The sequence below is a fragment of the Petromyzon marinus genome, chromosome 47 (genome assembly GCF_048934315.1).
Source record: "Petromyzon marinus isolate PM22_M1 ecotype Great Lakes invasive population chromosome 47, UKy_Petmar_22M1.pri1.0, whole genome shotgun sequence".
Classification (NCBI taxonomy): Eukaryota; Metazoa; Chordata; class Hyperoartia; order Petromyzontiformes; family Petromyzontidae; genus Petromyzon; species Petromyzon marinus.
In genome coordinates, this window is record NC_133713.1 from 8,845,599 (window position 1) to 8,857,646 (window position 12,048).

General features: G+C 43.7%; 2 protein-coding genes and 1 non-coding gene across 6 annotated transcripts in view; 1 reads left to right on the forward strand and 2 right to left on the reverse strand.

Moving 5' to 3' along the window:
- The window catches only part of UVRAG (UV radiation resistance associated), a 92,403-nt gene extending 86,665 nt beyond the window's left edge, over positions 1-5,738 (reverse strand). The window contains exons 1-2 of one of the 2 annotated variants that reach the window (XM_032972078.2): positions 5,414-5,738; positions 2,042-2,159 (exon numbers count right to left, since the gene is read on the reverse strand). In XM_032972078.2, the coding sequence (XP_032827969.2) occupies positions 2,042-2,159; positions 5,414-5,485 (190 nt within the window). In that variant the 5' untranslated portion in view covers positions 5,486-5,738. Of the gene's footprint in view, positions 1-2,041; positions 2,160-4,428; positions 4,791-5,413 lie in introns of those variants that run through there. The other variant, XM_032972079.2, reaches the window with a different exon arrangement.
- A 1,966-nt stretch (positions 5,739-7,704) lies between these two features.
- Positions 7,705-12,048, forward strand: part of LOC116952486 (ragulator complex protein LAMTOR4) — a 57,997-nt gene continuing 53,653 nt past the window's right edge. Inside the window, exon 1 of one of the 3 annotated variants that reach the window (XM_076074374.1) lies at positions 7,705-7,870. Coding sequence is in view for 2 of the 3 variants with exons in the window: in XM_076074373.1 (XP_075930488.1) it covers positions 7,965-7,967 (3 nt within the window). In the remaining variant the exon portion in view is untranslated. Of the gene's footprint in view, positions 7,968-12,048 lie in introns of all 3 variants that reach the window. The other 2 variants (XM_076074373.1, XM_076074375.1) reach the window with 2 other exon arrangements.
- On the reverse strand, positions 8,253-8,324 carry TRNAP-AGG (transfer RNA proline (anticodon AGG)). Its single transcript has one exon. It is a non-coding gene; the product is annotated as a tRNA-Pro (tRNA).

The window sequence follows — 12,048 nt, forward strand, 5'->3', positions numbered from 1 at the left end:
TTATCCGGCGGTCCAGAGCCTATCCTGCGGCCTCGAGCCGATCCGGCGAAACCGGCAAAACTGCTCCAAAGGCTGTCACCCAGTTCGGCGATCGGCACCATGTGTGACAAAAAAAAGTAGCTACGCTTGATTTCAGTTTTAAATATTATATGCAATACATTATACACTACATACAACTTAAACAATCAAAATACTGCACGTATATACATCACCCCATGCAGAATCTTCGAGACTGGAGTGGTAAGTACGGTACAGTAAATACAGCTATTTTTCAAGAAGGTTATTTATTTTTATCTATTTGTATGTTATTAAGGCTAATATCACATCATAAACAAATAAAAAAAACACTAAAGAACACGTAACAACACCTAAACAAAATGTCATGCGAGAATGTGCAAAAATAAGACATTTGAAATCACGATGAAATTTTTAAAATACGTTTTTGAAAATCTAGCGCGCCCCTCCCCACCCCTGAAGCCGCCGGATAATCGATGATCGACTGCACACGTTGCCTCAAATTAAAATTACATAGTAGAGCAATACCCCGGCTATCGTCAAGAGATGCGTTGCTGAAAGGTGCGACGACGAATATCGAAACGACGTGAATCAAAGCGATGTACAGGCTGGTAGCTGGAGGCAAAGGCTGAGAGGCGACGGATGACGAGGACGGACCGAACGTTGCCGTCAGCGACGCGAGTGTGACGCTGAGGCGGCGCAAAATCGGGTTGCGGCATTAAAAAGCGCCGACGTATTTGCGAAATGACGTTAAAGGTTGGAGACGTGAACTGGGCTATCACCGTAATTGGAATTTATTACAAATAAAGCAATTACAGTTTGTAATTTACCCCGCGTCTGATTCTTAAACAAAGCTTTGCTGTGTTGTTTCTCTACACAACCAAGACTTGCATTTGTAAAGTATCCCATGGGACATTCCCAGCAAAGAATAAGAATTATTGCTTTCCAGATATAATTTACCACTGTCCGTCAAGAATGTTATCCAATCAGTCAAATAATTAGTTTATAGATTTTAAATGTTTGCTACGTCACAATTCACATCCTGGTGACCCTTGCAAACGAGACATTTCCTCTGAAAGGATTATCCAGGTGAAATATTTTAATGAAAAAATCAGTAGAGCAGTCCTTTTCCAGCCTGTGGTCTAGAACGCCATGGCAGGCGATTGATGGAACTTGTTACCGATACTCAGCGGTTCCCAACCTGTGGTCTAGAACGCCATGGCAGGTGGTTGATGGAACTTGTTACCGATACTCAGCGGTTCCCAGCCTGTGGTCTAGAACGCCATGGCAGGTGGTTGATGGAACTTGTTACCAATACTCAGCGGTTCCCAGCCTGTGGTCTAGAACGCCATGGCAGGCGGTTGATGGAACTTGTTACCGATACTCAGCGGTTCCCAGCTTGTGGTCTAGAACGCCATGGCAGGTGGTTGATGGAACTTGTTACCGATACTCAGCGGTTCCCAGACTGTGGTCTAGAACGCCATGGCAGGCGGTTGATGGAACTTCTTACCGATACTCAGCGGTTCCCAGCCTGTGGTCTAGAACGCCATGGCAGGCGGTTGATGGAACTTGTTACCGATACTCAGCGGTTCCCAGCCTGTGGTCTAGAACGCCATGGCAGGTGGTTGATGGAACTTGTTACCGATACTCAGTGGTTCCCAGCCTGTGGTCTAGAACGCCATGGCAGGTGGTTGATGGAACTTGTTACCGATACTCAGCGGTTCCCAGCCTGTGGTCTAGAACGCCATGGCAGGAGGTTGATGGAACTTGTTACCGATACTCAGCGGTTCCCAGCCTGTGGTCTGCAAGGCAATGGCACGTAGTTGATTGCACTTATTACCGATACGATTTTTGTATAAAAAAAAGTTTTACTCAATGCTGGTCCACGAATATTGACAGTACTCCTGGGATCCAGACAGGCTGGGAACCACTAAGATTGTCGCGTAATAAAATAATAACCCTCCAAATGTAGTTTACGGTACCGCGTTACCCATAACACATCAATGGCACATACATACTGCCCCACCGGGTAGGATGTGGCTGTCGTGCCACAAGTGCAGCGTGAAGTACGAATCCAAGAGCGCCCTCCCTGCCGGGTTCACCAGATTCCGTGCGGAGATGCTCCGCAGGTGCCGCAGCCGCCGCTGTAATGAAACGATCATCGTCATCATCGTCATCATTATTATTATTAAATGCAGCAACGCACACCGGTGCAGACGGTGTTGAGGGCCTAGACGGGTTTTGACATTGCTATCCCACACATGGGGAATAGAATAATAAATGAAAATCACTGCTGGATGAGGGCCTCCCTATGTCAGGCAGATGAAGGTTATTTAACCATCCTTCACCGTACTGGTCAGAGTGTTGAAGGTGGGGAATGAACTTGTAAGCATAGAAGTATATTATAACAGTAATTCGCTGCACTCTGCTCAGTTGCCATGTAATACCACAGCATGAAAACCTGAAATAATTGGGTTTTAAAACGAATTTCTAACTAATGACACCATGAAGGCAGAAACAACATGTTCCAGCAAAGAGTTCCAGCGATTCTTAAATGTGTATGTATGAGAAGCTGCATAGTAAGATGTAATTATATTTTAATGGACTGCCCGTACTGGAAAATATCGCGTTCGTACAGCATAAATATTGAAAACCAAAACTACTTACGGGGACGATGTGGCTAAGAGCAGAGCTTAACAACTTCCAGTCAGCATCACCAACCACGGGGCAACCTCTCTGTGTCTACCAAGCTTGTCCAATCAAATAATTCCATTAAACCTGACGAATCTTAAAACATTTACAAAAATCTGCACCCTGGTGCAATACAAGATTCGGAGTCACCGGCAGATCCTTTTGTATATACAGATACACGCACTGATGCATACAGGGCTGCTGTTGAATAAATCCCTGACTAGGCAGTTTGCGTTATCAACTTTCCGTCTGATTTAAAGGAAGCGTTATAATTTGTTTATTGTCACCCTGAGCAGTGCCAAACTATCCCCACAGTGACCACGGAGGGATTGACTTGTCCACATAAAGGCAGAAGAGATGTCAGCAGTAGGCTCTGATGGCTTATAAGTCCTAACGATGTGTGCAAGGATGAAACCAGTATTGTGCAGTTTAACACGTAGGCTTTCGCGAGCAATATTATTCATAATAAAAGGTTTTTTGGGGTTAGATCGCATAAATGTGTCGCCTGATGAAGCCTGGTTGTAATAACCAGCGAAACGTCGTACACGAATTGTAAATGTTGTGGGTTTACTCTCCAACACACCGGTGTGCTGAAGTAGTAATTAATTTGCACGCTTTGTTTACGTGACAACCCTATTCTTTGTCTGTGTCGGGTGGTGGCGGGTTTAACGACACATTTATATTCACTCGATCGAACCCCCCACCCAAGAAAAAGACCTTCATGATGGACAATATTATACAGTTGTCACATTGTCCGACTGCTCCTGCTGTCCAAAAGTGTACTGGCCACAATGTTGACCCTTTGAGTTGAAGGTCAACAACCACCCCCCTCGCCACACCAAGGTTGGGTGCATTATACTCGCGGCGTGAAACCCACATGACACCACACCACGACGTGACACGGAAGGACCGATCCTATAGTCCACAATCGCGTCTTTTGATGTCTACAAATCACCCTTTGCGTGTCTGTAAACCTACAAGGAACGAAGCGTTACATAATGGGACAAGGAAGACTGACCAATGCATTCGTGACTGTTCATTCAGTTACACCACGGTGTATACCGTGTATATTTAATGTACCGACGTAAATAGTACGTGCTAATTTCGTATACGTTTACAGATATGTTAAGTTGCATACTCTGCACAATACAGTATACACATACATCTATACACTGGTCTACACAATACTGTTATGCAATGTTGTATGCAATGCGTGTGCGTACATGAGTTAACACAGATGTGAAGTTATACACTTTGATAATAAATACTGTGGCGTATCGAGAAATGTATATACAGTCCAGTACTTATGAGTACAGTATAACGCAATGGACTTAATGCACTCCAAACATCACTCTAATGCATGGCAGTGGTATACAGTATAAACATCCAAAACTCTGGTTTATTACATCTCTTGTAACCTTCCATCGATTTAAAGTTGTCGTACACCCTTGCAGTATATTACCTGGCAAGTGGTTAATTAAATAGTTGTCAATGACGGCATAAAATTACCCATTGAGAAGGCGGAGGCCTCCGCCGCTTAACCCTCGCCTCCTGCGGCCAGCCAACTAGTCCAAACCGCTAAACACTTCGCGAGCTAGGCCCCAATACGAATAACGCCACTTTTTTTAAAATAAACACTTGGGCATGACAGTTTCACAATTCGTTTTTTCTTCTCTCTTTACACAGAGGCGCTTTAAACAGAAAATATAAAAGCTCACAAACCTGCTGCGAGTAGAGCTCTACGTGAACTTTTCGGGCTACCTTATCGTCGGCCGCGTTCATTATGCCGGAGGCATCAAGCCGCCAACGTTTCCGTATCCGACAGCGCACAATTACGCGGGGTTTTGTTTTGTTAACGAACTACCGAGCAGGGAAATAACGTAAATTAAACGCCGAGATATTAACGTCGGTGCTTTTGTAGGAGTCTCGGCCGCCCCGCAGAGAGCGACTGAGAGTAAAACGACGGCGGATTAAGGCGGGATGAAAGTGGATGGTTAATTCGCCCCTCGGTGCGAGGCTGCGGAGGAGAATGTGGCGGCCATGGCAGGGCCAGACCCCATCATGTGACGCCCTCCCACCCACCACCGCCGCCTGTACCCCAACAGATGTTGTTCTCTATCGTTCTCTGTTCCCAACACGTTTTATTTTGCACTGTGTGTTTAAAAAAGAAAAAACACACATCTGCATGCGAACACGGCTCGCAAAGTGCGAGGTGGAACGTTCCGCTGAAATAATTGGTAATAACATCGGGGAGGATTAAAGAAAAAAAAACTACTTGATGAAAAAAAACAAGAATTGGCGTTTTGTCCTTTCCGTCAATACTGCAGGTGTTTAAGATGTTCAAACACCAACTTGCAAGGCAATCGAGTCTGCATTAACCACACATGCTTGTGGTAAAACGTGCAAACAAACACGATTCGATAATATACGCATCGTCTTTGAAACTCTTTGGCATACATTAGAGACAGCCTCCTTTTATATGGCCTTGCCTCACCGGCGTGTTAAGCCAACAGCACAAAGGCACAATCCAAATACAAAAGCATGAATAGCTCGGGTTGAGCAGTTACATCTATGGGACCATTTCTTGACGGTACACTCCCAAAATTATGAAGGAAAAAAATAGGTTTTACCCTTCCTGGCAATAACATGTTAATGGCCCTCATGGCGAGAAAATACACATTTTATTGTAAATCCTATGGATGCCTACCGCCAAACTCAAATCACCATGAACCATGATCAATCCACTGCTGGTTGAAAGCCTCCCCCAAGCTGTCGCCATCTCACGATCCTGCCACGTAATAATCTAGCACCTGTACATGTGAGCTAATTGTTGTATTGCCAAAGCTCAGTAAATGCCTCCTCAGACGTGTGTCCATATCCTTGCCGGCAGGAGCGGAGCCAGGATTTCGACTTTGGGGGGTGGGGGGCTGACTTCAATATTCTGAGATATCCAATTTATGTATTCCAATGGGCGCCACAAATGTATATATATAAAAACTTTATTGGATTTGAACGCGGAGTTTATTAATAAGTCGGAGCCGCTGATGTGGCTAATAAGTTCGAAAGGCTGCCGCTCAAGCAGCCTGCAGAGCAGCACGAGGTGGCAGCCTGCAGGGCAGCACGAGGTGGCAGCCTGCAGGGCAGCACGAGGTGGCAGCCTGCAGGGCAGCACGAGGTGGCAGCCTGCAGGGCAGCACGAGGTGGCAGCACAAGGGGGCAGCCTGCAGGGCAGCACGAGGTGGCAGCCTGCAGGGCAGCACGAGGTGGCAGCCTGCAGCATTTTGCAGCAGTCGGATATCCGGTTATCTCGATTACCGACTTTCCCAAAATTTCAGGGGGGGCTCAGCCCCCCCCCAGCCCCCCCGTGGCTCCGCCCCCCCCCGTGGCTCCGCCCCCCCCCGTGGCTCCGCCCCCCCCCGTGGCTCCGCCCCCCCCCCGTGGCTCCGCCCCTGCTTTCCGGCCACTACATAACTGTCGACCATCAAAATTATTTGTTCTTTCGGTAAAGTCACGTAGAAGGGAAACAATAAAATAATATTTTTATTATTTTATGAATCCCTGCAGTCACGAAATCTTTAAATCAAAATGTGTCGACCATCAGTCATCAATCCCCTTCTTGTCCAACTTTTCAGTTTTCGTAGAGACACATAAATGGGAAGGAGACGTATTGCGTCTGCTTGTTTTGTGTTTTAAATGATATCGATGTCTTGAATGATCACCCACACCTGTCAAAGGGTCTTTACCTATTAAGGATCCGATAGTTCACCAGCATTATCGGTTCAAGCAAGGCTTACTGCTGAGACACTGAATGACAAAGCTGGTATAAAACATACTTTTGTTCTTTGTGAGAGGTACATTTATTGGAAGGCGGTTTTTGTCTGATTATAATTGACAATACATTACTGCATTCTTGTCAACCCCTTATCAGTGCCCTTACCTTATTACAGACCAATTCAGACCTTGTTGGTGACCCCGTGCCCCTTCTAAATCTCAACGTTCATTCTACAATTTCCCTGTACAAAATTGGGGTAATCTGTATGGGTTGATAGCTATGTTACTCCATACCACAGGGGTTTGTTTTTGAGTTAGATCGCGTAAATATTGTTGTAAAAACCTGTATCATGGATATTGGTCGCAAAAGCCTACGTGTTAAACAGGTATATTACTTTTTGATTTAAAGCTTTCGTGACTGCAGTGATTCATATTCTTGGTTTTTTTCGGTAAAGTCACGTAGAAGGGAAACAATAAAAGAATAAAAAATGATTGCTTGTGTTGCAGTCGAAACGTCGTGAGAATTTTATTGTTTCCCTTCTACGTGACTTTACCGAAAGAACCAAGAATAGGTATGTTACTGCACATATTTTGTGTGTACGAGTTTATTTTTAAGCTACAGTATTTGTTCTTTACATGAGATTCATTATTATTGCATTGATTTCGTGAGGGGGCAGTCAGAAGCCGGCCCTGTGTCAGCGGTGGAAATTCCACATTCCCATGGTACGTGCGAAACTCTCGTGAAGAAATAACACGTGGCCCTATTTACTTCAGCCTATTCCAGATATGTCATCATGAACTTTGTTTTGAACTAGTTTATGATTGTTCTAAAAATAGCTATGCTTTACTCTTTGGTTCTATTCGGTAAAGTCACGTAGGTAAAAAAAAATCACGACGTTTCGGCCACAACACAAGTGGCCTTCATCGGCCGAAACGTCGTGATTAATTTTATTTTTTTAACCTACGTGGCTTTACCGAATAGAACCAAAGAGTATGGATCCTTGCAGTCACGAAAGCTTCAAATCTAGCTGTACTTTGTATGAACGTGTACCCACGTCTATTCTGCATATCAAATAGATACATATGCATGATGTACACCACTGTAATTCTGTTCGGAACAATTCCAATAAGATTCCCGACGACGGATAACATCAAATCGACAGTCTGGTCGATCACAACATCGTGATCAAGCAGTGGATAAATCAAGGCGCTGTAAAAAAAACAATTTTTAATTAGTAACATGCACGTTCACGCCTTTATTGTCAACGACACAATACGTGTACGTTATGTAATTATGTACATTATATAATTGTTTAAACACAAGTTCTGCTGTGTTGGCAGAATCCACCACTCCCCTCCCATTCCCTACTCCGCGCGCTCGCTTAATCGGAGTGTAAGAAAAGTTAATTTTATACTCGCACGGTTACATTAAGGTCCTTCAACTTTTGTGTTTCTCGGTTACACATTAAACCACTCCTTCTGCGGTTATGGTGAGTAAAAGCCTCTCATGTAAGTTTGCGGACAATTAAAACTCGTAAACACGACGTTTGAGGAGACTGTACAGTGTCAATCCGAGCGAGGTGGTATAACAAGCGCAAGTCGATACAGTACCGTGTTACTTACTAGTTTAAAGCCTACGCTTATCACAACGCGCTTCTCGTTACTTTATGTTTTACGTGGACTCCGTGTGTAACGTTCGTCGAGGTAGAGTATCGATCGTCAATATTTGTTTTTACAAAAAGTACAAACCGAAATTTAAAAAATATACAATCATGGGGCTCGTCCGGGATTTGAACCCGGGACCTCTCGCACCCTAAGCGAGAATCATACCCCTAGACCAACGAGCCAGCCGTTCACTTCGCCTATAGTAACTCAACAAGAGCTGGGCCATCTGGGGACATTGATGGCAATTGTTGATGGAGGTTTTTTTTTTGTAATTTACCAGTAAATTGTGATGGGGTTTCTGATGGCTTATTTGCGTCTCGTGTTTGTAGAAGGAAAACATATCACCCGAAGCGAGAATCATACCCCCAGACCAACGAGACAGCCACTCACGCTGGGCCCTCAGGGAACAGTGATGGCAATTGTTGATGGAGGTTTTTTTTTGTAATTCACCAGTAAATCGTGATGGGGTTTCTGATGGCTTATTTGCGTCTCGTGTTTGTAGAATAAAAAAAATCTCACGAAGCGAGAATCATACCCCCTAGACCAACGAGCCAGCCGGTCACTGCCTCTATAGTAACTCAACAAGAGGTGGGCCCTCTGGGGACATTGACGGCAATTGTTGATGGATTTTTGTGTAATTTGCCAGTAAATTGTGATGGGGTTTCTGATGGCTTAGTTTGGTCTCATCGGCTTTTAACGACCATGGGGTACTTGGCTTTGGCCCTGGTGGCAGAAATTTAGAATTGCACTTCTTTTTTGTCGAGCGGGATGGAATGGGCTGCTTGCTGTGACTTGTTTACCAGAGCTGATGTCATCAGCATTTTATTTTAGTCGTTTAAGTCAAGTCGACGACAACATATATTAATATTTTAATTTTATATCGCGTTCATGCTAATAGCATCCAACAACGTATTTTTAGCCAAACCATTCTGGATTTCATTTAGTCATTTAAGTCCATATGACGAAGGGTAGTCAACAGCAATGTTCGTCAATAACAGTGGCCTTAAAAGGAAAAAAATAATCAGTGACGTTTCGGGCAATGACCCTTCTTCATAGCACATCAGAAGGGTCATTTACCGAAAAGTTATATATGTGATATACTTTTTCCTTTTGAGGCCACAGTGTCATGTACGATTTTTTTTAAATTTGTGCTTTTGCACCACAAGCGATGCAACAGCATCACCAAATAATTTGTCAGAAATGTCCACCCTAAGTTAATATTTGTTGGTGTGAGGGGCAGTTATTTTTTTACTCACCAATATTAGGTCAACTACATTTTTCTTATAAGTAGCAAAACAGAATACATGTGTGAGTTTCTGCTCAAATGACGATGATCTCCTGTTTAAATTCCTGAGCCAGTGGTGGAAATTCCACGTTACTATGGCGGGCCGACGTCATATATTAGCCAGCCACTGTAGACTTCCATGAAGCTGTACTTATTACTGTGTATATTTATAGCTCATTTCAGTACCAATTTTGGTATTCCTCAGTACACTGCTGTAAAATATAACCTTACCGAATTATTTTAGCCTGTCTTCATTCAGATTACAGTGCAGTAGAGTACAAGAAGTTCATTTCTTCTCGTCATAATCATACTTTGATCTTTGGTGAGTAGTCATCATGCTTGATCATTTCTATCCACTTACAATCAGGTTGAATGAAATAAAATAAAAACGAATCGTAGGTAATTCAGCCATCACTGATTTCCATACACAACTAGAACAAAGTCGTTGAATGAATTATTGCATTACATCTTGTTTTGGCACTGCATAGATAGATATCGCTGGTGAGATTTTTGTTCATTTGCTTTTAACTGGGTGCCTGGCATCAGACCTCGTTTAATTGAGTGGCCTCGATTCCATTACAATTATCTGATTAATGTAGCACATCTCGAGGCGCCAGACCAAAAGGTTATGGAAGTGATTGCAGCCCAAATGATGTGCACTTTTAAATCAACTAGATTGAAAACTCATTTCTTTCGAACTGATTTTGTGTTGTTTGTTGTCCTTCCCCCTCATCTCCGATTATCACGGTTGGCTACGTACGATGCGAAAGAAATTCAACATGCGCACGCAAGATGTAAAAAGTATAATACATGAATGAATGAAAATCTCGCCACACCACCTCTCCATAATCAGGGTTTTCAAATCATAGATTGTGAAGCCCGATTACTAAAAAAAAGCCTGCAATGCATGTGTGACAGCATTTTAACTTTTTAAGCATTTTTGTATAACTGATCAAAAGGTTAAACATTAACCTATTAAACTGTCACTATTCTCATACCTAACCACACCCCTATCTACCATCATATAAATGCCTTTGTGTCATAGCTACTTCACCACCTTTGACCACATTGTGCCACTGATAATTGGGAACTGCATGCTGTGGGTATTGGTCAATGCTCGTTTGCAGTACGTATTGCTGGTCCCAAATCAGTGGTCAAATTCTACATTCCTATGACGGAGTCATGTACGGTCTTGTATATTTTTAATTAGCACATTTTAACAGCTGCTGTTGATATGTCGGTACCAAATGATGCAGCTCAATTGACCGACCCCAGAGGTATGTTGTTGCCAATAATAATCACGCCATGATTTGTCCACTGCTGGATGACGGCCTCCCCAAGCTGTTGCCATCCCTCTTACGAAGCGACGACCCAGCTGGCACCTGCGCATGAGCTGGTTTCATCGCTCCATCTCTACGGATGACACCACCCTCTCGGGCGTGCCTTAATTTGGCCGCTACTCCGTCATTAATGCAGTAGTGTAACACTTTATTTAACCAGGCAAGAACCCACAGAGACCAAAATACTGTTTTGCAAGCGAGATCTGGGTCTCCCTTGAAAGCAGTGCAGTAAATGACAGACCTAACAGGAGTTATGAGGAAAATTCCATTGCACGTTTGGGAAAAGCATGGTTGTCATATGTGGATTGTAACAAAACAGTTGAAAGTATATCGTAACAAAATACTAACTTAAAGTTAGACATAACAAAATCAATAAGTGGACAATAACTCCTTCGTATATCCGTCTAAATAAAAGTATTTCTTACACAACCCATTAGCTGCATGGCCTTCTGGGAGTGCATAACTTCAGCAGCGTTGATTTCAAGATGAGCAAACTGTGGACTGGTTTCGACTCACAGTGTCTCATCAGCAGTCTGGCTTGCGTGAATAAATGCTGCCAAACGACTGACCTTACAGACATAATGCATAATACTATCATTCAAAACCAGTGTTAAATGAAGTTCAACGATGAGTTAACCATGGCCTGAATTTGAACTCATGGGTCACATGGTTGAAAGTCTCAGAGCACTAGCCGTCGTGCTACGCTGTGACCCTAAATGCTTTCAGATAATATACATGGCTTATTTGTTGATATCATAAATACACTCTGCAATCTACCAAGTTTGCCCGTGGCTCCGCTCAACAATCGCATGTAGACGCGATAATGTCCCCACCGCCGACTCTAACGACCGACTGTCCTTGTTCGAACAAAGATACAATGATACTAAAGTTCAGGTGTGCATACTTGTGTGGATAACGCGCGGATTACCAAAGCAATTGTGGCTTAAGAACACCAGGAGGCAAAAGGCTGAGTGTCTCGACCAGGTCGACTTTGTAAAAAAAACAGCTATGTCGGCTCAAGTTCTTAGCTGGTAAAATAAACTCTCTGCAGACTCGGTACCCACGCGAAGGGCTGCAAGACTTTCGAGCGCGCAGCCGGTGAAACGTTTGCAGGGAAACCGCACTCGATTCGCACCCCGTCGAGTATGAGTACTGACCAGTGTGTCTATTTCGCATTGACAATACAAATAATGTTGAGTTTTCGTACAGCTTTGTTCATGCAATTCGCATCTCACAGTGGCTGAGGAACCACTCACAAGTTGGAAGGCAGCCGCCAGGCGG